General features: G+C 35.4%; 1 protein-coding gene across 1 annotated transcript; it reads right to left on the bottom strand.

Moving 5' to 3' along the window:
* Positions 1–627: 627 nt before the first annotated feature.
* LOC137396302 (tropomodulin-like) lies at positions 628–27372 on the bottom strand. The gene is made up of 9 exons (XM_068082511.1): positions 27222–27372; positions 16539–16680; positions 13159–13305; positions 10968–11109; positions 8775–8989; positions 8032–8139; positions 4681–4824; positions 3886–4033; positions 628–1141 (listed from the first exon to the last, which is right to left on the bottom strand). Exons 2-9 carry the CDS (start codon positions 16671–16673, stop codon positions 1116–1118), a joined length of 1065 nt encoding a protein of 354 aa, XP_067938612.1. The 5' UTR covers positions 16674–16680; positions 27222–27372; the 3' UTR covers positions 628–1115.

The raw sequence follows: 27372 nt of genomic DNA, 5'->3' as shown, positions 1-27372 counted from the left end.
TATCTCCCATGAAATAGATTAAACTTATTATGGTCATACCTCGACACACAAGCTTAACACATTCCAGGAGTGAACTTGTTTGTCAATGTTCTCGTATCTGAAAGCAATATTTCCTACATAAAGTAACCAAATGCAAATTAATCTGTTCCTTTCTCTAGAAAACACATAAAAAAGGAAATGTATAAACAAAGTTTTTGGAGTTGTCTTCCTTCATATAACAATGACATCACATATAACTTTGGGGTTTTAGAGCTATGCTAAGAGGCAACTCTACCCCAGTCTGTAATCTCCTTGAAGAATGCAGATATAGTAACATTGACCTGCCTGCCATTGATGAAGGCCTGCTGAGAAATTTTCACTTGCTTGTAGTTGAGGGAGTGTGCGAAGGTTTGGAGGCAGGCAACGTTACCATAAGCATCTGGTCAGGAAAGTGTAAAGGATACGGGAAGAAAGGAGATTGTTACTTTGGTACAGACAGCTACCAGCACCTGCTGATCTCTGAGACATTTGTTGAAAGGGAGACCCTCCAATACTGAGTAGAGAACCTTCCCTTAGTTGATACACATGCCCGACAAGTGGCATGGAAGACAGCATCTAACCCACACTTGGACTTATCATATCTCTATGTTACGGACAACAATATTTAATGTATTAAAATAGCTTCATTATGGAGTGACAAACAGCTTGAAGAGTAAATAAATAGATGAATTTGGCAAAAAATAACCATCTACGAAAGTGTTACGATGAATAGGAAAAAGGCTAAACCAGAGCTAAACTAAAGGTTAAAACCGAACATGCTGATAACAATTCCTATAGCATATGACTAGTAGGGATAAACATTCATGGTTAGTCCATGGCTAAACTAAATCAGCTTACGGGCTAGATAGCGAACACCGAAAACAAATGACATGAGCACAAGGCTATTAAACAAGTATTTCACAAGTCTGACAGGGAATAAGTTGTAATATGTCTTAAGAGCTCGGGCTAAGCAGCAAGACGGTGACTATGGCGCCAGAAAACCATCAAATAGAAAAGTGTCACAAGATGGCTGGTCACTTAGTCCAGTTACGAAAGTTGATGAGATAAATATAACAATTGCGCTGTGTGTTGAAGTCCTATTTTTCAACTCTCTGCTTGCGATCTGCAATATTAAAAAAACAACCTGAAGTCTCAAGAAAAAGCTGCATGTTAAAAAAAACTAATTTTAAAATGCATTTCAAAAGGACAATTGAACCATGTTCCAAGACAAACAGTAAACACGATGTTATGCAACAGTCTTTTGTATATGCAGTCAAATCTCGACTTACAACCACCTCAACATACAAACTTTTCAATCCAACTTGAACAAATATTTGTCCCAACATACACAGTAAACTCTAACATACGTCCTAAGAGAAAACATTGTAGGTATTCTAAGTCAGTACATATGTACGTAGTTCTGATAACTTGCATAGTTAGATTCAAATAAACAGCGCTTCATTCTACATTAAATATAGGAATCATGGATCCCAAAAAGATTAGTGTGTGGTGCAGAAATGGTGTAACAAACATGGATCCCAAAAAGACTAGTGTGAGGTGCAGAAATGGTGTAACAAACATGGATCCCAAAAAGACTAGTGTGAGGTGCAGAAATGGCGTAACAATCATGGATACCTAAAAGACTAGTGTGAGGTGCAGAAATGGTGTAACAAACATGGATCCCTAGAAGACTAGTGTGAGGTGCAGAAATGGTGTAACAAACATGGATCCCAAAAAGACTAGTGTGAGGTGCAGAAATGGTGTAACAAACATGGATCCCAAGAAGACTAGTGTGAGGTGCAAAAATGGCGTAACAATCATGGATCCCTAGAAGACTAGTGTGAGGTGCAGAAATGGTGTAACAAACATGGATCCCAAGAGGACTAGTGTGAGGCGCAGAAATGGCGTAACAAACATGGATCCCAAGAAGACTAGTGTGAGGCGCAGAAATGGTGTAACAAACATGGATCCCTAGAAGACTAGTGTGAGGTGCAGAAATGGTGTAACAAACATGGATCCCTAGAAGACTAGTGTGAGGTGCAGAAATGGTGTAACAATCATGGATCCCTAGAAGACTAGTGTGAGGCGCAGAAATGGCGTAACAATCAAGGATCCCAAGACTAGCGTGAGGTGCAGAAATGGTGTAACAAACATGGATCCCAAGAAGACTGGTGTGAGGTGCAGAAACGGCGTAACAAATATAGAAAATGAGCAAACATCTTCAGATCAATTTTTTTTTTAAATCTCTCAAGTTGCTTGCCAAGTAGTTATCGTAAGGAAGGATGTGAAAACGATGCTTAAAAAAGCCTGAATTGAGTAGTAAGTGGAGAGACTAAACACAAAGAAAATAAAAATTTTCTACAAATATTCCCAAATAAGCTATGTTAATTTAAATTTCACATGGTCTAAATTTAACTAAGAATGTCTATGGCTACTTCCACACAGTCGGTCGTCAGTATTGCCATAGTTGCGCGACACTTTGCCTGTCTTTAACACAAATGGGAAATGAAAATAAAAAAACATAATTTACTATTTACAATTTTTTTACATAAAATGAAGTATCTTCCATTTATCTTTCACATAGTCTTTTTATATAACGCATTTAATTTAATACTATAAATTGCTAGTACCCCGACAGTCCAGTGGGCTGTGAGAGATTGTCAAGTGTAAAAACTATTTGTACAATTATTCCAAAATCTGGTAAGACGGTAAACTTCGCAAGTGTTAGTGTCATTGTACCAAGGTGAGTGTTCGGAGTTCGAATCCCTAATGATGCAATCTTTTTCCCCAAATCAAATTGCGGCTTCGGACAAAACAAACATCATAAATTCTTGTAAGGATATTTGCTCCAGCATAGGACCATTTTGATATAATAAGCAAAGACAGAAACAGATTAACTTTGTATGACGAGGATAGACTGTAATCATCAAATTTCCAGGCATATTCAGCATTAGTCTTCCTCTAGCCAGTTGAAATGTATGTTTGATGTGCGTGCTATTGATAAACGTGTCATCATAAACAACTAATGATTTTCATGATGATAACAAGCGGTTATCATCATGAAGTTTTTTATATTTTTAATTATATTATTAATCAGCAGTTTTTTATATTATAAACAGAATCAAAATACAGCCAAGAGAATTAATAACAAGAAGGATTAGTAGGAATGTTTAGATGGGTGTGAACTTCAAGTGGTATGATTTCAGCTCATAATGCATATATTTTATTTATCCACTTAATCCTGAACCATAAAAACCTGGGAGAAATCACATGGTTGGTACGATGAAAAGGCTTGAGGTTAGCAGTATATTGCCGTATGTCGAAGTTTCCCTCTCGACGATTAATCATCGACTACGCGCGCCGTAGACTGAAAGGACAGTCGAAGCAACGAGACACATCGGCAAAGATTGTAGCAATCAAACTTTCCTGATAGTTCACCGAGCATCCATAACAGTCTGTACAATGTGCACCACTTCAGTGATGGTGATTGGCTGTCACAGATTGCTTGGTTTATATTTCTTGACAGTTGCTGCGTGACTAGTAATTCATCGTTTCCGCGCCCACATTATATATTGAGAACGCTGACTATTCGCTGATGTTAACACACACAAGTTTGTGATAGTCTAAACATTGTTATCGCAGATGATCATCGAAGTATTGTATGATTAACATCGACATATGGCGATATAGTGTGGGTCAGCTTTTATAAATAATCTAACCAATCAGAAGAAAAGATACATACAGCCAAAAAACATAGTCAACAATGTAAGGTTGTAGAGATATAATTATAAAAGCAACTAGTCTGAAAATGGAGGAAGCAGATGACAACAGTACGGAATGAGACACATAACTGTTTAATCAACTCACGTTTGTCATAGTTTTTCTGCAGCTTGTCCTGCACTCTAATCCTAGCGTTCAGTGACTCAAAATGCACACCGAGCTTCTCTAGCGTACTGCTAGCCTCCACTATTTTCGCTAATTCCTGCTCGGCTTTAACACCAAGCATAGATGGTTTCTGTCAAACATCAAATAGAATGTTTCATGCTTGATGTTTCATGACTTCCATATAACAGGCTTTTTTTTTAAAAGAGAGAAACATTTACATAATACTGACATAGCAAAGAAAGGGTAAGTTTTTTTCCTTCCACCGGAATAGTTAAACATACACAATTACGAAAAATCGATGAAGTATATGCTTTGCTGACCTTAAAATATTTGTAAATAAAAGAAACATAAGATAGCTTGCCTTATTGTGAATACACAGAAGCTCAACAGCAGAACGGCTATATTTAGGACATACATATTCAGGACATAGCATTTGTAGTGCTAAATAGAAATAGAGCATACATTACTTCACCCCCCTTCAGCCTTGACTGAAGTATGCCGTATCTCAGCATATTTCAGCCTCTAGTTCCCTTAAGGAACAGGCAGAAATCAAGAGTGTGTCAACTGCTCGCATCGCTACGAGAGAAGTAAAAATTTCAGCACTTCTTTAAATTCACCTAACTCTTGCACTTCCTAAAATGTTGTTAGTCGCACATGTTTGTGTGTAGTGTTATGAATACGTGTGAATGACTGTATACTCTCACAGAATGGTAAAGCACCAACCAACACATACATGAACAACAAAAGTCAATCTTGAGCTTCAACTACCGTACATACCTGGTTCTCCAGCGAGATCTCCCTAATAGACTCACTTTCAGACGCCACACGCACCAACTCAACGACCATGTCTCTCCGTATGAAGTTAGAGTCAGCTATAACAGTCTTTAGTGAGCGGTTCTTTTTTAGCGCTGCCGCCAGATCCTAGTTATAAAAATTGATACAGTTAATCAAGTGAACTAAGTTACTAAACTCTCATCTGCGAATCATAAAGCAATGTCAGCAGTCACAAACATATTACATGATAATAATAAATAATAATAATACATACACAAATATTACATATATATACTATATACCGTAAATCCTGGTATATAAGCGGCCACCATGTTTAAGCTGCACCCAAAACTTAGAAGGTCATATTTTTTGTTACAGCTATACAGCGGGCATAAGCCACCCCCACTATTTCCCACCTAATTTCCATTAATTTAACCTAGCCACATGACGAATTCGCCAAGTCTACTGTCTCTCTGTTTGTCATCACACACACATGCATTGGCTGATTAGGTGGTAATCGACCAACGAGTGTTCGCACTTTTGCGGGGGGGGGGGGGAATGTGTCAGGCTTTCAGCATTTACTGCGCAATAAACATGTAACAAATCAGCGGACATATTTTGTAAAATAAGAAGTGCAAAATAGGACATCGCGTTTATATTCAAAGTAGCTTTGGACAATACCAATCGAAACGCTGCCGCAGTTTTTGTGTTAACGAAAAGAAACCCGATGAATGGAATCCAGTGCTGGAGACGGACGCACGGCAGTGACCATGACCTCATTACATCAGTACAAGTACTGGATATTTCCTAGTGTCTGATCGTTGAATAAATTATTTTTAGCACTTGCGCATTTTCACAGTTAATCCATACTGTAATAATATTATTATCATGAAACATCTTATTTAAATATACTAACATTTTATATAATTCTTTTATATAGTTATATTTATAAATTTTCATTACATGTAATATTAAGTTTATCACGTGACAAAGCCTTAACCCCGAATGAGGTGAAAGGTTTACAGGTATAACATTTAGACTGTGTATAAGCTGCCCTCCAAACCTTTCAGCAAAATTTTAAGTTCACAGGTGTGGCTTATACACAAGAACTTATGGTATAATATATATAATAAATATAAATAACAATATATATAATAAATATATATAAACATATATTATAATATATATACATAACTACTGAATTCTCGGCGTAGCATAGGTAATAAAATAATTACCCAAAGAATTTGAGTAACTTAGGCTAGATCTTTACTATAATAAGAGTCAGCTTAATATAGTCACTCCTTCAGCAAGCCGTGAATCCAGCATGACGTTACGACGCATGACGTTACGCGTTCGTTATGCTGCTAAGCGCTGCATAAGTATTTGCACAATACAATTATCAATTATTGACGCCGCATGGACACGTAGTGTAGTGGGTAGTACTACTGTCGTACTGTAGTACTACCTGGAGAACCAGAGGTTTCAAGTTCAACTCCAGTGCCAAGCGGATTTGTTATTCCTAAAACTTTATCACTCTAACTAGACATCTGGATGACAAACACTGAAATTTATTTACTTGGATAAACAATATATATTAGTACAACACAGATTGCGGCAAATTATAAATAAATATTTTCAACACGAGAAGGAAAGGATAGAGTAAATTTTGAAAAATAGACCATTGAGTACATTTTGATATTTAATCATGTAGAAATAATAAGAGCCCAGGAGTTGCCCACTCGTGCAAATTGGGTAAAGGAAGAATGAAGGTTTTACAACTAATGCTAAGTTCGTTACTATTTCATCTCACTATCAATGAAGCATGGCTAAGTTTTACATAACTATTCATGCTGACATAAGAGCAGACAATTAAAAATGACTCTGATCACTCTTAGGTGCTCGTATAAACTTGTTGAAACAATAAGATCAGTTGAAGCTTTAAGTACATTCATTATGAGATCAGCTTTCTATGCTAGAACTGTCACATGCTGGAGCCAATAATTTTATATTATTATTCAACGCTGCCCATCTGTCCGACCGCTTATTCTGCCATAACACACAAAGAATAAATTATTCTGAGGATTCTGAAGGTGGTCAGGTCAATTAGCTCAGTTGGTTGGAGTGTCAGTCTAATGACTAAATGTCATGGGTTCAAACACCGTATTGGCCAACTTTTTAGTTGCCTCATTCATGCATTAATATATTTTGTGATTAGAGGAATGTTGGAACATTTAAAACAACTGCTACTATAACACAAAAAGAAAAGGCTCTAACATTAGTGCCGCACGATATCTTTGCATGTACATTCGATTATTTGGTCTCAAAATCTATCGAATGTCGAAAAATATCGAACATTGGAGTTGTCTTCTTTCGATATATAGTGTTAAGCTCTAACATGAACGATATGAGAGGATATTGGCTAATATCAGTTGAAAAACAGGAGTTGTTACCTCGTTACAATAAAGAGAATAGACAACTCCCTATTTGCAAAATAAAAAAGGCGATATTTCGATAAAATATCGGCTTCGATATTCATATCGACTTGAAAACTGACCAAATATAAAATCATTCACTGAAATATATCGTCATATCGAATTATATCGTGTTATCATGCAGCACTATCTGACATCCATACTGTACTTCATCGTTTTTTACACTTCAACATTGATCCAAAAGTCTTGTTTTATTAATGAAGAATCTGTGAGTCGTCTTCAACAAATATCAATCAATAACTGTAATCAGTCCAATGAGGATCCCTCATTGAACTGATTACAATAAAACATTAAATAATTGTACACTTAAATATGCATAAATTATTTCTTCGCCGTCAATCATGAAGGCTTATTAATGGAGAGAGCTGTATCTATCATTTAGCTGGTTTACATATCAAAGCGGTGTAATTTGTTAACTCCATTCCAAAGCCCGAAACCTACGGAAATTCTGTAATAAATACTGCATTTAACTAATATGAAAATATTATAAAAACTGTATGAAAAGCCCAATGTTAAAAATTAAATTTTATATAAAAACCTAATTATACATCTTCTAGTGAAAATTTATGCTGAGATATCGAGTGAAGGCTTAAGTTTGATTCAAATACCTTTTGCAACAAACAGAATGTAGCGAGCAGCGCGATATGGAGAAATGGAGTGATATGGCTGTGATTACGAGAGAAATGGAGAAACAACAAGGATGGTAATGGTATCCAATGAAGAATAGGCAGCGCATAGTGCTCTGATACGGAGAGCAAGCTTTACAGATTCATAAGAATATGGGTGCATCCCAAAAACTGTCCCTGCTGTGAAAATACCTCCTAAAGTAAATGATACCACTTTGTAATAGGAGTTATCTTACCTTTGCAACTGGGTCTGTGATGTTAGTGCTTGCGACAGCCAGCATGGCGATGTGACTATTAGAAGATACAGCTCGAAATAATCGCTCAAACTTCTCCGGGGACACAGTCTAAAATTAATTGTATTACAAAACTACAGAGCTGCTTAAATACTCAAACTAGCCATTCAAACTCTGCTTGGTACACAGTCTAAAACCAATCATACTTTTATAGGAGTGCACGGGGTGCCCACACTATTCACTAAAACCTTTCTTTCTTACCCAGTTTACAATTAATACATAATACAATTATAGTTCTAGAGTCAACCGTTTGACTAGCATTGTATGGAAATGAAAGCATGGCAGAAAGAAGGTAGGATTTTGTAATCCAGATGTGAATTTGATATGGGTTAATGATACATGAAAAAACTTTAGTAGACTTCCCTACAACTAATAATAGTGAGTGCAAGCAGTAACATCTCAAATGAGCCGTAACTGACATACACACACACACAGACGCGTACAGACACACACACACTAGAATGTTCTCTCACAAGTACAACTTGCCACACCCTTCATTTAGTCTTACATTGACATTGAATGTCTAGTTAAAAATGTTATTTACGATAGAAATTTCATCTACAGAGTTGTTTCAGATCATAGATGATACTCTTGTAATAACCTTGCCAGTGTGACACAAGAAAAAGTACAAGCACCTGTGACAACATGACAATAGAGTAGCGGATGAGATTGACAAGCATTGACACCTTAATATTGTTTAGATTGACTTCTGTGAGAGTTGAATCGTCGCTAGATAGACGCTCGATACACTTTTCCACATCGGTTGTATTCGGAGCCACAGGCTCTGTCATAGCAGGAAGAGTTGCTTTGGCCACACCTTTGAATCCTCCGTGAACTGGCTTATCTGTGAGGGAGGCGTTGTATTGGTCCTGGTTGAGCATAGCATGAAATCCCAGCACGGCTGCAAGAATTGATTCTGCGTATTAAGACCTATTTCATTCGGTGTTGTTTAATCAAGCGAAAGACAGATACATAGGGAGGACAACTCCTTCCACAATCAGTATTTCTCGTCCGACTACAATACTGTGCAGGTGAATAGCAAGAATAGAAGATATCTGGAAACTTGAGAGAAATCACATAAAGGCTTCTTCTAAAAACTAAAGGGTATATTTAGTCTCTGACATTACTACACACCCGCATTGTTGTTAAAAAACTTTAGAAAAGTATCATAAATTAATTTTCAAATTTTTTTTCATTATCTACATTTTGAAAGCATTTTAATTGCATCGTATTTTGACTGAAGCATTAGATCTGTTACATCCACAAATACTTTTTAATCCAATTCTGAGTGTTACTAAGCTAATCACGACAAATTATTAAACTACAATATCCCAGCTGAATACTTCATCAGTGTGCTGAGCATGATTGTTTTAACGTTAAACACTTTCTATTTTTCACATAAACAACATCCTATATCATATAATATAGCATCACAAACAGCGGAGGTTGTACCATGCGCAGTGTATACACTATTTAATTGAAGTGAGTCTAGTTAATAGATGCATGTGAATAAAATTTCGTCTGACCAATGAGAAAAACTGGTCCTCCAGATAATTGTAAAACACCTAGGCTTGAGGAGGATGCTAGTATCCTCATGGTTCGACCAGAATAGCCTTAGACCTGAACAATTTAATATTCCACTTGAACTATGCAAAGACATTCACACAGTCTCCAACTAAATGCTTTCGTGACAGCATGATCTTCAACTATTCTCACTGAGGGCATTGTTTGTCTTTATATTTTCTATCGCCAACAATTTTTTCAGAATCATATGCTGTAATTTTTCAAATTTCAGCATATAAACGATATCACTGCAACATATAATAGCAATACATATATATATGTAATATATTGCAATATATGATTGTAATACATGTACAGTCAAACATGGATAACTCGCCCACGGATAGCTCGAACACATGGTTGATTCGAACGGTTTCTTTGGTCCGTCCCACATAATGATAAATTGCTATAGATAACTCGAACTCAACACTTTTAACTCGAACTGTTTTTTGCCCAACGGCTACCGAAACGGTTGTTATCGCTTTAGAAAATCACTTTATTCCAAGCCATAGAGGTAAACCTCAACTTTTCGTAATTCATAGGCGTCGTTATTACCACCATCGGCAAAATATTTTTGTCAACGACTTTTCTAAAGGTTTGGTGAAATTTTATTTATACCAAACATCCGCTTAGCGATCACCCTTCAGAAGCAAGGTAAAGTGAGGTAATCTTTGCATAAACTTCAAGAAAAATTGGCAAAATTGATCGTGGGTAAAACGCTCAAAAGAAAAAGATGTCTTTTCTTTTGAGCATTTCAACAACGATCAAGTTTTGCCAATGTCAATCTAAAAAACGTCCTGGCAATAACATCACCTCAAACAACAAACCAATCTCAAGTGATAGAAAAATCTCTATACTTTTTGATAAAAACGTTTTAAACTTTACATTAGAAGCATTTAATTTGAAACAAGCCATTTGTGCTTTTGATTTATATTATAGTTTGTATATGTACATGTATCTACTAATAAATAAGTAAATACATGGACTTGTGACAGTGCTCTGATAACTTGAATGCTCTGATAATTCGAACACTTTCGCTCGGTCCCGTGAAGTTCGAGTTATCCATGTTTGACTGTATATGTAATACATTGTAATATATGATTACAACTACTTCCATACTCCAAGTGAAGCCGGCTACCGATCCATCGACTTATAGTTTAACTCCGATCTTGTGATCTTGCTAGAAACTGTTGCAACAAAGAAATCAAAGAGGTGGTAACTAACTAGATATGACCCGTCTTTATCGTTTGTGCCTCACCATCATACAAAGAACAAAAGATAGTAGTTAAAGAAATTAAAAGCGCTCGGATGCTTGCCTGCCAGATCAACAAGTTCCTCTTCAGAAGCTTGATTGAGAATATCATCAAAGTCGGTTTTCAGTTCAGATGCGGACTCTGTGTCAAAGTCATTAAGATTTGTCTGATCCTCCTTCGGTACCCAGGCTCTACCTCTCTTCTCCTACCAACATAGAGTTGTGAAAGTAAGTGATAGACTACATTTAGGTTCAACTATCAGTGAATATTTGAATAAGAGATATGTAATGTATAAAAATAACAATTCAATGAAAGTTTAGGAATTGCTTACTCTTGCAATCATAGTACAATTTTTGAGATTTTGTGTAAACTTCTGCAAAATCTGGTTTTTAAAATCCCAAAATGCCTATATTGTTTTCCACTTTCCTACATTTGTACCACGTTAAATGCTTTTGCTTTTATCAGTGTTAATGCTATAATTTGTTATACCAGATTTGACTATGTGATACAATATGACCAGTTCACTACAACACTTGTCCGCCATCTTACTAAAATTCAATGCAACAGCTCGCAGATTAGAGTGAAGCAATCTTCAAGGCAACTCTATGTAAAGAATATTCTAGAATGATTGATGGAAGGTCGGGACAGTCATCCCCATCAGCAGTGGCAAGTAATAAGGGCACATTTTCCAGTAGATGTTTTAGAAATATTATATAATTTAGCAAAATACATTGTAGTTGTTTAGGGTAACACCTTATTTGATGCGCCTCCCTAAAATGTAAGCAAAACACTACTTAAAGTTGAACTTGCACCATTGAAATGATGCAGATAAAAATAATAGTAATATAAAGCTAAAATATCAAGCTTCGATTCGTGTAATTTTTGTCTTTATAGACCAACCCAATGCAGGGACATAATAGTTTGTATGAGGTCCTTTCTTGGAAAGCTCAGATTCAAGTGAAAGTGCAAGTGAAAGTGAAAGTGCAATTCAGCAATTTGAGTAACAAAATATGAACACAACGCTGCAACTTGAATACAATATAGTGATGTCATTTCGACATGTATTTTTCTTCTGAACTTTTTAACTGCGATCAATTTATGTCGAGTTCAATCTTGAAACATCCTGGCACCCAGATAGCCCCAAATATCAGAAACAATGATATAAAAATACCGATACTTTTTGATAAAATCCAGTAAAACTTTGTGTTAATTGATCCTTAAAAGGCACAAGTGGCCAGCATAACTACTAAATGCCTCTAACTTAACTCTGAGTAACCAACCATCTACCTGATGCAATAGTAACTAAAGAAAAGGCAATGCAGTATGTCGACATGTCAGTTTAGGCTGGCTGACAGATGGGCATAGAGCCAACATCAGTAAACAGTTCCTCTATTATAATGAGAAGAATGATCCACAGTTCTCGTGCTGCTCGGCAAAACAAGTTTGCTTCGATGCCATTGCGAGGTGACACTCATCTAGAGCCTGGTTCACATTGGTCAGTGTTCACAAGCGCTACACAGCCACACATGAAGAATTATAAGTGCATAAAAATGGTTTCGCTCAGAATGCAATCTTTAATCCTTTCGCTGGGAAAACAACTTGAACATTGTTTTCGGTAAAAGTTTATAAAGCTGTCGCCTAGCAACAATAAAAAAACATATGAACGCCGTTAAGTTAAAGATATAGTCGTTAAAATATTTATCTATAAGTTACGATATGAAATGATTACCTGAAGGGAGTTTCTTTTTGCTACAAGCCAAACAAATACAAAACCGTGATTCTGATCGCAAAAATGTAAAATGTAAAAAGTTGTTTCTGATGTGGAGTTGCGCACACATTGAGTGACCGAGCGATAAGTTTTTCAATGGGCATTTGCATGTTACGTATAAATGCTTTGTTAAAAAGGATAAGGAATTCTTCTCCGGAGGTAATAGCGACACACTTCTTTCTCGCTTAGTAGCAGTTTCGAAATAAGAATGACCAAAATGAGAAAAATGTAATAGCTTGCGCGGAATTTTCTTGCGCATCATTCGCAAGTGCCGTTTCCACTTTTCGCAAGCATGAAACGCTTTATAAAAATTTGCGAGTAACAAAATTTGCTTGACTTGTGAGTGTTTGCTAATTCTATCTCGAGGATGACGCAAACTTGAGTCATAGAAACAGTGATTGAAGCACTTTGGTACAAAAAATAAAGACTAGTCTAAAGGAAACCCTTGTATGCAAATGTATGCAGTCACGGCTATTTCCTGCATACCTTGGTGTAAGGTTTCGCTTCCTCCCAGTCCTTCTCAGCCTTCGCTTTGTCTTCTAGCCATTTGAGCAGCTTTTCTCTGTCCAGAGGACCAGTATCTGCCTTGCTAGTTTGGTTCTTGCACCTCTCCGAGGGGGGCAGCAGTGTGTTCTAGAACCATGTATAAATAACAGGCTATAATTACAGCACAGCTGATTAGCCAAATGTTTTGTAAGAGGAAACGAAATGAAAAGAATGTTACATGTACCAGCATACAACTGGCAGCAGACGTACAGCATACCATTTAACATACCGCAAGTGAATTTATAGTGAAAAGGAAATTTGTTTATAAATAACACGGAATCAGAAAAATGCCTAAAAAGCATTCATGACATTACTAAAGAGTGTCTCTAGAAATGTGTAAATGAAAAAGACATCACTAAAGTGCTTGAGAATACATGCTCATAAGGACACTGCTTGTTTAACTAATATTTAAATTCTTATAACAATATATATCACAATCTATATATATATATAAATCTTAACGTTTGACTGTATTCTGTCTGTCCGCTTATAGCGCTAAATTTTTAGAAAATAAAAATCTGCTGCGGACTGGTTTAAACACAGTACACAGAAATAAACAAACACCTTCATTTAAAAGTTGCAATGGTAAATGTATCTGTTGATTAAAAGTAAATTTTCTGTGCAAAAACCTTTTTTATGACCAGTGCAACGCCGGCATGCATTCACCTAGTATAGTGAAAACAACTGGTTGTGATATGTTCACGACCTTAGTGCTGTATTGCTAATTATAATTTGTAAGAGGGCCGTTCAATGAATGAGTTAGGAATGCATATATTGGTCAAAAGAAAAAGAATCCTAACTGAGGTTTGGAATATGTATTGTAACAAGGAACAATATCTTAACTCTATTGACATGTGACTACTATATATACTGACCATATTATTTTAGTAACTATAAATCCCGACCTTATTTACGTGTAGCATGAGCACAGAGAAGTGCTTATATACCCTAGGACACTTATGTATTTGCCTCATCTAACTTTCGCGTTTTCGCGCAGTCATCCTCTCACGAAAATTTCATGCGCGAAACTAAACTATCATAACGAACGAGCGAAAACGCGAAATTAAATAGCTTTGTTCATTGATAGTCCAAGAAACAAATGGCAGCAAGCGATCAAATTGCATTATCGACCTCGCCCACACCATTCTACCTGCAGTTCACAATTACAAACTAGACCCAAATTGAAATTTTTTTCTTATCGGTAAACTGAACCTGAGGAATCTAATTATGTTTGTTCTACTGCATTTATTTTCACATCACTATATTTTCGCACTCATCAGAGCTGCGAAATTACGTTGCAGCGAAATTTTACTCTGTATGCTACTCACGAAACTAAACACTAGCGAAATATAAGTGTCCTAGGGTATAGAGGTACAAGTCTATTTGCTTCTTTCATAAAAGTAAGACCTTTTTACTACAATTTCAAGCATTGAAAATTACTCATTCGTAGCAACCTTATATTCTTCGAAAATTACAAAACTATGGAAATTTTCTTAGGGAAGTTATTTATCAAAGCAATACTCCTACATAGGACCTTCCAACGAATTTATAAATTTTAATTGCTGCAGACAATACCCAGGTTTATATTAAATATCACATGCTACAACTACTATCGGTTTGTTACAATATTCAACCTTACAGAATTTCGACTTTAAATAAAAAACTGATGACCACTAAAATTTTAAACGATGACAAAAAATTAAAATGAGTCATAGATATTGTGAAGAGAAAAAACGACTAACACCTGAGGTCAATGAAAAATAAAGTTAGGTCAAACATCGACCTGTGATCGATCACTTTGGCGTATAAATTTTTCAAGAAAGTTGATGTTAAATTTAAGTAAATATTTCTCACAACACGCGAAGTAATTTCCCCATGCAACATCCTTGAGGTTTCTGAAACATTGTAAATCACTACACATGTACTCAGTTCCTTTTACATAGTTTGGTTCTACGTTGTTCTGATGATATCAAACAACGCTTCATACCACCTCCTTCATACCACCTACAACTGAATCCACCTCATTTTAGCATAAAAATTATGTAACCATAAACGTTTCTTCTTTTCATTTATTACTTCATCTAGTATTTTACATATAGCTTACTTTTTAACATTTAAGTTCGATATGATTTTATTCAGTGAATTTCTCTTAAAGCTACAAGTAATTATTCCAAGTACTTACATATTGTTGAGTTCTGGAGCCAAGGAATGACTTAAAAAAAGTACAACGTATTTTATAAGACATTTTGCTTGTACACACGATGACTTTGATACAAGAGGCAAATATTGGGATACATTAACTTTGTATGTCAAGGCTTGATTGTATAATATGTTTGGTGGTTTATGGTACTTTGACCTTCGGTGCAGTAATCGACTGCAATTTCTGAAATTTTCAAAAATGGTATAACTGTATTTCCTGTTACTTCAAAACAATTTCGACTCTCAACTTTGAATCACAAATTCTTAGCAATTTTCAAAGGTATACATTTTGTGTGACGGTATTTTAATGAATAGGGTGCTTCTGAATTCCCAATGCATAACCAGCTGAAGCATGTGCAACAATATTTACCAAGGCCTGAGGGTTTTTGATGAGCGGACGTGGCGGCCTGCAAATATTCATTATCTCGGGTAACTCCCTATTCGCAACTTTTCATGGTATGCATCGACATGGTAATTACTCTATCGATCAGAATATGGCCAGTAGAAGAATCCAACAAAAACGCTTTGGCATTCACTGAACATGTGCTTTATACGACGAGTGGTCGACTATTGTAAGCTTTAAGCATTAGCTATTTGCAAAGAACAAAAGTCACATTTTTAGTGAAGTAAAATCTACCATAATTCAACAACCGTGAGGGACGATTACAATATCCATTACATTTTGGGAACCTAAAAACGACTGAAACATCTCTCAATACTAGATCTATATTAATCTATAGATCTATATCAATCTATAGATCTGTATCAATCTATAGATCTATATCAATCTATAGATCTACATCAATCTATAAATCTACATCAATCTATAGATCTACATCAATCTATGAATCTATATCAATCTATAGATCTATACCAATCTATAGATCTATATCAATCTATAGATCTATATCAATCTAAGAATCTATATCAATTTATAGATCTGTATCAATCTATGAATCTATATCAATCTATAGATCTATATCAATCTATAGATCTATATCAATCTATAGATCTATATCAAACTATATATGTATTTCAATCTATAGATCTATATCAGTCTATGAATCTATATCAATCTATATATCTGTTTCAATCTATAGATCTATATCAATAAAACTGACATCTGGATCTGCTTCACTTTCGAGCTGCTCAATCTCCTCAGGCGTTAATTGAGCTAGTAGCTCATCTATGTCAAAGTCATCAAAGGCCGATACTTCCTGCTTCTTTGTCCATGGTGCATCCATGGTAGTCGTCATCGTCAACCTGCAATACCAGTTAATATACACCAACTGTCATACCAAAAATACTTGCGATCCAAACGCTTGCCATCAATAGCTCCTTATTGTCTCCAAGTCACAAAAGACGACAAAAGAAGTGTTTACAAGCGCTCATCAATAGTCTGATAACCCTTTCACAGATCAATGGAGCGCTACTAACCCCATGAATTTGCGAGTGATTTCACAACCCGAAGCACCTGCTACAACAATCTCAAGGGTAAACATTAAACGCAGGTTTACCCCAGTCGATAGCATAAAACGACATTTGCAGCCAGGTGTCTTGAGCAAATAACTGCAACGCAAATTGGCATGCGATCTACATAGCTACATAAGTGATTTTCTTACTTTCGATGTTGGCTAATAGAGCCATTTATAGAATACCATACAGTGTTGATAGTAATTATGGAGTTGATTAAAGTATACATATTATTTGTCGTTAATTCATAGTTAGTTAAGTTTTTATTAAATGAATTATGGCAATATACACATCGATGTTAATAGCATTAAATATCAACTGATATTGGCTTTTTAGACTGGTTTTGGTGTAACATGGGGGAATCTGCATTTTACGACAAACAATCCAAGAAAAACTAAGTCTATATTCATTCATAAGTTGTCAAATTTAACATGTTTTAGAACATACATTGCATGTATACATGTGACTCCATGAAAATATATTGGTGGCCTTTGGAGTATTAGTAGCATCTCAATATTTAGTTAGCCAGTCGTTATTGTTGATCACAGGATAGGATAAAATCGGGACCAAATAAATAGATTATATTTCTTTAGAATACTTTTGATGGCAGACAGACCGTCTACAGAGTCAGAGTGGCTATAGAACTTACTTCTCAAATATGTAGAGTATGCATAGTCTGAGAGATTATAGGGAAAGGTAGTTTATGTCAGAAATGACAAAAAACATGAAAAAATTACCAGATGGTCTCATAGTTACGGCCACGACTGCATGATAATAATAATACAGCAACAATGCATTGCCGCTGACAACTTTCGTTCCATTTTAAAGTCAAATTTTTTGTGAGCCAAAATAGAAGTAAATGAGATGCTCACATGTTAATGCGTATCCTTCTGAGAGCGATCACCCGATGCTATTGGCAGTATCGAATAGTGTAAACGACTTGCTATTGATACGACTTGTAATTTATGTCAATGTGAACAAGGTCTTACATGGTAGACAGATCAACCAGCCATATTCCTCCGACCTGATCAGATAGCTGTTGATAGCCCATAAATAATCTACTAAGTGTTTAACTCATAGGGATGAGAGCAAGTTATGGCAAGAAAAAAGTTTGATGTGGTGAATTTCTCGTCTGACCATGTGTGAACTTACATGGGCAATATGTACGCAGAATTAGTGGGATTTATGTCACCCACAGGCAGGAAGATGTTGAATAAATGTGTCAGTATATTTTAAATTTATTGAAAAATTAACCATAAAACAATTTCTCAGTCTAGAGACATAAAACCTGATATACAGTTGCATATAGCATGGCATATAGCATGGCATATAGCATGGCATATAGCATGGCATATAACATGGCATATATCATGGCCTACAGTACTACAGAAAAATGTTTATATTTAAGTTAGAACAATACTAAGAGAATTTCTGACAAGGAATATAGAGAGTTTCTTAGGCAGAATTACATAAAGCTTTGAAACAACTTTGCATAATCATAGATTCCGAAAACAACTATAAATCAAATACCAGCAAACCGACCCTGATAAACTAGACGTACCAACCATGTGATGGATTTTATAGCGATCATTTTTGGAAAAAAATGTATTCATTCGTATTTTACTGTACTTATAATTTTTATTGCCATTGGTAACAATCAATAAAATGATACTTCTCATTATACGTCATGAGAAAAAAGGGACCGACAAATGAAACTATTGAGTGAATTGAACATAAGTGTTTTAAAAATTGATAGTCTAATAGTATTGCAGATGAGTTCAGATGGTGAATTGAGGGTTGTAGTAACAGAAAGTTTATAAACTGAAACATACGATGGTCGATGTAGTATGTTGGTGTCACAGAGTAGAAAACAATGTTTGTCATGTGTGAAAGGATAAATATAAATATTCTGGGCATAGTTTATACAGGGTTTTAATATGTCACTGAATATTATAACAAATCTAAACCTGCATTATTTTACTTAATTATTCTTATTGCCATTCATGTTATTATCAACTTGTAAGTTAAAATGAACCCAAGCTAGTTGACCCTCACGGAAGGGACCCCATTAGTCCGGATATCAGACAAGACGGACAAATTTGGGCAATCAAAGCGCATTACATTCGAACAGTTGATAATGATGTTTTATTAAAAATTTAGGAAATTATTAAAAAGACACTTGTTTAATAATGTCATTGATGTAAATCACTTACAAGAGTGAAGTAAGTTTTTTAATCATATTGTTTGTATGCTATTCGACTTTCATGATCGCAAAATATAATATGATTTACAAATATATATTAAAAACCATACCATAAGTGTAAAATCATAACTTATTTAATTTTCAGTAAAACCAGAGTTGTGATACTTTGCATAGAACGAAAATTTCCGTAACTAACCTGCTGTTACAGGAGTTGTCTAACCTCCATTGCTATTTCAAAAAATGTACAGCCTCGAGTTTCTTTCTCTTACAGGCCAAGTGTTTTAAAAGTCCATACAGTATAGCACATTGAACAATGTATAGCTCAATGAATATTTGACCTTTTAATGTGATTTTTCCTTTTATCTCTAGACCTATAGAGAAGCACATCAGTTAAATTGAACAATCGGGACCACCCACCACCCCTACGAATCCATTTTAATGAGGGTCAACTGGATTTCAGAAAGAGCCGATGCTGTAAGAGAAAATAACAAATGGCTTACAGTATCACTCTGATGCTGGATCCTATGAGTGGAAAGAATTGATCACAACCTAATACCTCAGGCTAGTTGCATGTAAACTGGTCATTGCAGAATGTTTTAACTATAATAAAAGCATCCTTATTCTACTAGTGAAGGAAAGAAGCTCTAATCCATTTGATTGATGTACAGGCTGGTCCAACTTCCAATCACCACACCTACCAGCCCCCACATTCCTATCTACATAAACCCAGATAACCCAAGTGTCTATATATTGCACTCGAAAATAATGTTCACTGTACTTCGAAACAGAACAGAGCTAATGGATGAAGCGTACTACATGAACAATGTGCAGTGTAATATGGAATCTGGTGCAAGCCTCTTGCAGACAACTGAAAATTTAATTCATATAATCTAACTGGTCGTGATTGGGAACCTCATGAAAGCTCATAAACAGTTTTATGAGAACAGTAAAGGAAACAGGAAGGTACACCCATGCGCTCAGCCTATCCTATCCCTCCTGAAGACAAGGAAAGTTCATTAGACGCATTCATCAATTTGTTGCTGTTATTCAAATGTCTTCCAGTTGAAGGCGTACCGATGAGCAGGGCATCAAATAGAAGGCTATTACCAGCCCTGATATACTATAAACAAAGGCTCAACTAGGTCGACTAGTACATACCTAGTCAGCGTGGCAAACTAACCTTCACAACTCGTTGGGTAGGGAAGGGGGAATTTTAAAATTGAATGAGCAATGACGCCATCTAACTCCTTCACCGGAGTGATATGTCCTGCTGTTTCCAACACCCTCATGACCACGAAGATTAGAGGTAGTAAAGCTATTAGAGTGAATGTCTTATTGCCCTCAATACCATATTCAACTTGGATTATCAGTTATATAGTTTATAATAATTGCTACATATTACACAGATGAAACTACATTATCATATCAGAAAAACAAATAGTAAAAGGAAACCAACCACCTCGATAAATACAGACATAGATACCAACTTTTTGTATTCATAATTAATTTTTTTCTGAATCTAATATGGAGTTATTGTACCACATTGCAATACCACAATATTGCACTACATTGAAATACCATAGACCAAAACTTGACAAATGACAAATACTCACCCAATATTATGTACTATTAAGTAATTTTCGAATTTGCCGATCTCATAAACATCTTCATTACATACAATGACAATAAACATCAAAATGGGAATTAACATAATTATTAAACAGTAAGAGATCCTAAGGAAAATTGGCAGTTTATTGTTTCACTTTTGGAGACATGAAACTTCTCTTCAAGGCTGAAAATGGTAAAATTTGACTTTATTATGCAGAAACTGTCACACATTTTTTCTACATGGTTGGGAAACCACTGATAAATAATAGCCTTTCTACTCTGATTTTACTGTGGCCGTGATGACTAAAGGTGTGTTGTTTGAATCTATGTAATAGTCCTAGACCATGTTTTTAACATACCATTCTAGCCTCATATTCTATAGTAACATATTCCATAGTCGACACTCTTATGTAAATAAAGTGCACCAATATCTACATGCAGTAGGAAGTCTTGTACAGTGTGCAGTCATTAACATTTAATTGTGCTAAACACTTATAGAATTACTTCCAAGATAAGTTCATGGTAAAATATGAGATAGGTGACAAACTGACTTGTATCATATGTGCTCAATAAGTTAACAGTCTTATTAACAATTCAGCTAATCAATTAAATCGATCATGTCATAGCTTCCAAAAAGGTAACACATCTGCGCCTTATTGTACATATTTATAACACCAAAATCATTCAAGAACATCCAAATCCTTAGACAGACTGGCCTCCCATGCATGGCAGGCATTCTCATAGAAAAAGGACAAAGATGGGTGGGACATATTCACAGGATGGTTCATGACTGATTAGTATTCATAATTCTACGAAGGAAAGAGGAATCAGGGTAGGCCCAGGCTGACACGCAAAGATGTAGCTAAGCATGACATGAATTTGAGGGAACTAGACAAACAGATCGCAAGTCAAGGCTGAATGACCGATTGCAGGATAGAGATAACACCCTTCACTATTTGTAAATGTATTTGTAAACAAAACATCAAGAATATCGAACATATTTTTGAAGATAAAAGGCAGGAGATGGGTGTATGGATCACTCAAGTACGACTGTTGACATGAACAATGCAGCAACCAGAGAAGATTACGAGCCATTTATTAGGGGGTCATTAAACCAGTGTGCCAGGGAATAGCCTAAGGGGGTATCACTGACCTAGCAGCTATCAGCACCATAAAGATAGAGTCTGACAACAAGGATGATGAAAACCAATCCACGTTTGCACATGGTTACATTGTGCCATATTTCGCTATATTGTCATGCCTGATATATTTAAAAATAAGTTTGCATGACAGAGATGTTAAACATTTAATAATACCTAGCACAAATAAAAAGAATTTCTGAACATGGAATTACTAGGCTTTTGGTAAACTGATTTTTTCTTTTTTTTGGCGTGGGATGAAAAACATAATTTTGTTGGTGATTATCAATGCCGATAAAAGTTGCACATACATGCATTTAACACAAATAAAACATTTTATAATGGGTATGTTACATTTTAAACAGATTAACAATGATCAAGTCATTAAGGTAAGCTCACAGTTAAAAGCAAATTTTTTCAGTTAATTAAACCATGATTTCTAAACTATGACAGGGCATATTGAAATTGAGAACATATTGAAATTGAGATATGAGAGTTAAATCTATAAGTGTTTGAGGCAATAAAACTGTCAGTCAGTTTAGAAACTAAGTACAACTTTTAAGTTTAGCATAAAGAATACACCAAACAGCAGTTGCTAGAGCTAAGGATGATATGATCATTTTCTATATCTAGCCGACCCCTTCATAATTAATTATAAGCCCAGTATAATACCACACTTCCTATAAATGTGATTGACTTAAATCTGTGTCATTAAAAGCCAATAGTACTAACAGAGCTTTCTGATATTGTCAAATCATGAGTAACACTGAGATAGTTATTAAATTAATTGAATCCTCTGCTGATAGAGAGCAGCCTGATCAGTTGCCAAATTATGATAAAATTCTACCATTTTGTTCCTATATTTAGTAACCAGTCATAGGAAGAGTAATAAACTTGTCTAGAATGCTGGGTTAACTCAACACTAGTTTAAACTATATCCCCGTATGTAGGAGTTGCCTTTTCACCATTCATCGTTGACTAAGCAACGCGAATATGTCAAGAAAAGTAGCAGATGTCAAACTTTTCAGATAGTTCGCCGAGCATTGATGACAGCCTGTACGACATTCAGCGATGGTGACTCCCTGTCATAGATAGCATAGTCTATTCATTTCTGTTAATGATAGTTGCTGTGAGACTAGTAGGCCTATTTGATTCGAGCACCTGGAAACGAGGTTCCTTCCGAGAAAAATTAAAAAGGATAATGGGAACACTACTTCGCAGGGTATTTGCTGATGTAAACTTCAATGGGTTTGAGATGGTGTGAACATTGTCGCCGACGATAACTCATATCACCGACGATAACACATACCACCGACGATAACACATACCACCGACGATCACCGAATAGATCACAGCCATATAGTGTGGACCAGTCTTAAAGCAAAGTGGAGAACGTAGCTAATGTTATTGATTTATATGAATTCATTCGTGTGTGTGAGAGCTGTATTATTAATTACTCACTGGTCTCGACAACTGAGCCCTGCACACAGGTGATAAACAGCAATAAAATAAATTGATGTTTGACAAATGTTAATAAATGAAACCATAACTCAGCAGTTCCACATTCCTAGGTTGAAGGTGATGGTAGAAGCATAATAAACTGTTATAGAGTGCATTTGTATTACGATAATTCTTTAGAATTTTGTAGAAAACTTACTTTAAAAATATGCAAAAACGACGATGACAAAACTTCTGGTTACAGCCAATTATTTAGAGAGATGAGTACTTTTTCTGAACATGATGTACATAGTTTGCCTAGATTAGGTAGTCAACAACTGATGTTTTGGTACATATGTAATTTAATGTATGACCCAAATGATATAATCAGGGTTTAAAACAATACACAGAGCTTTATCCATAGTTTTATTACTAAAGATGTATAGCTTGAGGATACTATCCCTTTCTACTTCATTGCCGTACTATAACTTTTCTATAAACTTACACATTACGATGGTACATGAAATGCCTACACTAACCAACTATTGAAACCTCACACACTAGGGGCTAGATACATTTAGTGCCTTGACCAAGTGGTAAATGACCTCTGCATAGCAATATATGATGGTATTAAGATACCCATAGATGTATAAACCTTTATATATCCATGAAGACACTAGACCTGTGTATCATAATGATTGTATTGTTGCATTCAAATTCTTGACCGAACTGAAAATAGGTTTTTAATCAATATAAATTCATTTATTACAGCGATGGGAGAACCTGGCTCCTACTAAAATGAAATAAAACGTGTTTAACGTTGATGATTGTCAGACCATAACATCCTTTTCCATCACACTTCACTCTCAATGACATACTGGGTTGAGTGTCTAATTCTCAACTACTCTAAGTATAAATAGGAAAGGCATTATGATCATTCTCAATGTCTCCACTATAAAAATCTAGTGATAAAACATCCCGTGTTGTTTTATTAGTACCTTATCTATGTTTGTCACTTGAATAGTCTGGCCCTTTTAGGGAGTGTTTCACCATGATCATACAAACATACTGTGAACCAACTCTAACACAGTGAGCCTAGTGCCAAGGTACTGAGAAACCAATGACTGCCTGTGTTGGAAGAAAACTTTAATCTGGGAAAAAACCGTCGTCTTATATAGATATATGCTTCTTACCGTAAAGCAGCTCGCGCTGAAGCTAAGACCATTGAATTCTGTGGTTAAACTGAGCGATATATATTGTCAAGTTTTCTTATTTTGTAAGAAATTAACACATATTTGAAGGCTATCTTCAGGCATCATCTTCTTTATATTTTAGAGGTGAATAGAATTGTCGCAATATCGACTTATCATCTCCTAAAATCTTTTGAAACGCGAAAGGTTGTTCATCACTGACCGAGTTGATCAATGGGAGATGAACAAAAGTGCTCCACATATAACACCAACCTTTTCGAACCAGACACCAGTGAAACCAAAAACAATAATAATCACCTTGATATAGGCTTTAGTAACTTTATTGTTGCCAGATGCAGGTTTATATGTATGATCAGACCTTCAACGTAACAAAATCACAATTTTAATGAGCCTTTAGCTTTCCAATATCCCTAATTATCTCAACTATGAAAGTACTAGCTGATTCAAAGTAAGACAGTATATAAAATGGTCTGGGGCAATACTCGGCACTAATTAGTCTTCAACAGATACTATGACTGAGTTGTAAAGGAAATAAATACACGTAAATAGATCTGTAGGAAGATAAGATATATAGCCTGTGTGCAGCCCGATAAACGGTGAATAGTTAGTCATGCATTTCCTTATGAAACGCTACTATGAACAACATGCCATTCCATGACATCAAACATATGCATTAGATTGTTTCAGTATGACCTGATCAAGTAATCAAATGTCAGGATGTCCAGAAATAAACTAGAATGGAAGGTAAGATGTCGACTCAAGCATGCTATATCTTAATATCATTGACTTATGTATCCAGTAAAAATAAGATAATTGCTATAAGAAGCTCCTTCAAAAAACTAAGAAAATCATCCCAAGCTTCCTTTGCTAAAATTTATATGTAGAGATATGGATTTATAGAAATGTTTATTATATGAATCTATGGAAACATAGATTTTTAACTAACCTAGATTCATTTAGCAGACATGGATACCAACTTCATACAAAGCAATTTCAAATGTTTTTAATGAAAGCATTTTACAAATTCCTCAACTCACAAGACCACACACAATCTGATTTGGATTCAGCTCTTTAGCATGCTGATTGAACAGATTTGATAAACATCTATTACGTTGAGAGTGAGCAAGATGATGGATAAATCCCCTCAACATGAATGAAAATAGTTTGTAAAGAATGATAATTTGTAAAATTTCGTCTTACATTCCGAATCCTCGACGGTTAGGAGTATTAATGATGCTGTCATCTCAATACAAGTTAAAAAGAAATTTAGATTTGATATAAAATGCTCTGCCATTTGCTCGATGATGCCAGCTATGCTTTTTTATCGCTGCCTAGATCACCAGCGCATCTGTCACAAACTCAAAAACAATTTTATATTTCTTTGTTAACTATAAATGGAAATTCATTTTGTTAATAAACAATTTGAACATAAAAACAAATCCCTTTAAGATGTACCATATATTCTAAGTGCTACAATCGTGACATAATATGATACACACATGCAATTATAAAAGAAACTTTCAGCAATACAGTAGAAAAACAATTTAAGCGGAAACATTTTGATCATTTTTAGTTAACTATAGGTGTTGATTGCAAATACATTTAGACATTTCTATTGAGCTTAACATTCTTTGATTTGTTATCTGATCAGATTAAGTATAGAAGATTAAAATACGAGTATAGATACGGAAATAGTAAGTGTAGTGGTAGAAATCATGATGATGAAAAGGAAACGATTTAAAGTTATATCTTGCATGTAAAATAAAGTAGAAATCTAATAGGCACTTTTATCTCTCCGCATTGCATAATGAATAAGTCATATTTGCAGCAGCAAAATTATTGCCTGGAGGACCGATTATACTCTCTGGCTCATATGCATGTCATTCTGCTAGTTGCAAGAAATTTACAATAGCAATTTCCACCATTGTGCAATTATTTCAAACTTATAAGGCAATGCTAAGAAGTGCTATAAATAGTATTACTAGATTGTTGACTGTGCAACTGCTGGCAATATGTATTCGCCATAACTTATGTGGGAAGTATTTCACTGAAATATCCGGCATAACAACGCCTAGTGCCGATCCAGCAACAAACATCAAAAGATTGAAGCAGTGTTACAAGAGTTTCAATATCACTTTTAATAATCCCATACTCTAAAATATTCTAAAAATTTAAAGATAGGCACGTCATGGATAAAGCATAAATAGTAACAGAGTACTGAAGCAGACCTAACGTTCTCTCACGGTTGCTTTAAACAGACTAAGCCTAAATATTCTTGTCTGAAGCTCCAGGAATTGTTACTTTCACAGCAGCTAACGTAGTATTATCGCGGAAATAATATTGGTGCTTGCCCCAAAATAAGCACAATGAAAAGAGTGATGGTTATGAAAAATTACTGGCCTCGACAGTAAAGTAGTGTACAATCACCTCCTTACCATTACCCACTACGTATGCGCAAATGCAGTAAAACATAATAAGCCAAAGGCAGTTGGAACATTTTAGCAAAAAAGCCAAAACCGGAACTACTATAGTTTTGGAAAAGTTTTACAAGGGCATACGGTAGATCAAAGAGCTGATCGCCAATACTAGTAACGCCAATATAGTAGCCTATCACAACAACGCATGTGCAATATGCGTGGCAAAAGTTAAAATGCCTAAACTCCTTGCTCAGGGCAAAAGTGCATGGTTGCTTTTATAGAAATTGGAATACATCGAGATAAATAACGATCTTACCCTTTAGTCCGACTACGGTCCCCAACGTTTGCTGAACTTAATTTACGCCTTGAGAGCTTGTTCAACAAGCTCTTCACCAAAGAATCTTGGTAGATTAAAACCAAATAAGATAATAATCGCGAGGGCTATTCAATGCGGCTGAGCGAATGAA

Source organism: Watersipora subatra, chromosome 5 (assembly GCF_963576615.1).
Source record: "Watersipora subatra chromosome 5, tzWatSuba1.1, whole genome shotgun sequence".
NCBI classification, from domain to species: domain Eukaryota; kingdom Metazoa; phylum Bryozoa; class Gymnolaemata; order Cheilostomatida; family Watersiporidae; genus Watersipora; species Watersipora subatra.
The sequence above is the reverse complement of the archived record's forward strand: the minus strand, read 5'-3'. Positions and strand labels throughout refer to the sequence as shown.

Excerpts from the sequence above, each read along its gene's own strand:
- LOC137396302 (XM_068082511.1), bottom strand. The coding sequence starts at position 16,673 with ATGACGACTACCATGGATGCACCATGGACAAAGAAGCAGGAAGTATCG. Across the intron at positions 8,990-10,967 it reads GGAACTTGTTGATCTGGCAG|CCGTGCTGGGATTTCATGCT; the intron begins GCAAGCATCCGA and ends CAATTCTTGCAG. Across the intron at positions 4,034-4,680 it reads AGATCTCGCTGGAGAACCAG|AAACCATCTATGCTTGGTGT; the intron begins GTATGTACGGTA and ends GATGTTTGACAG.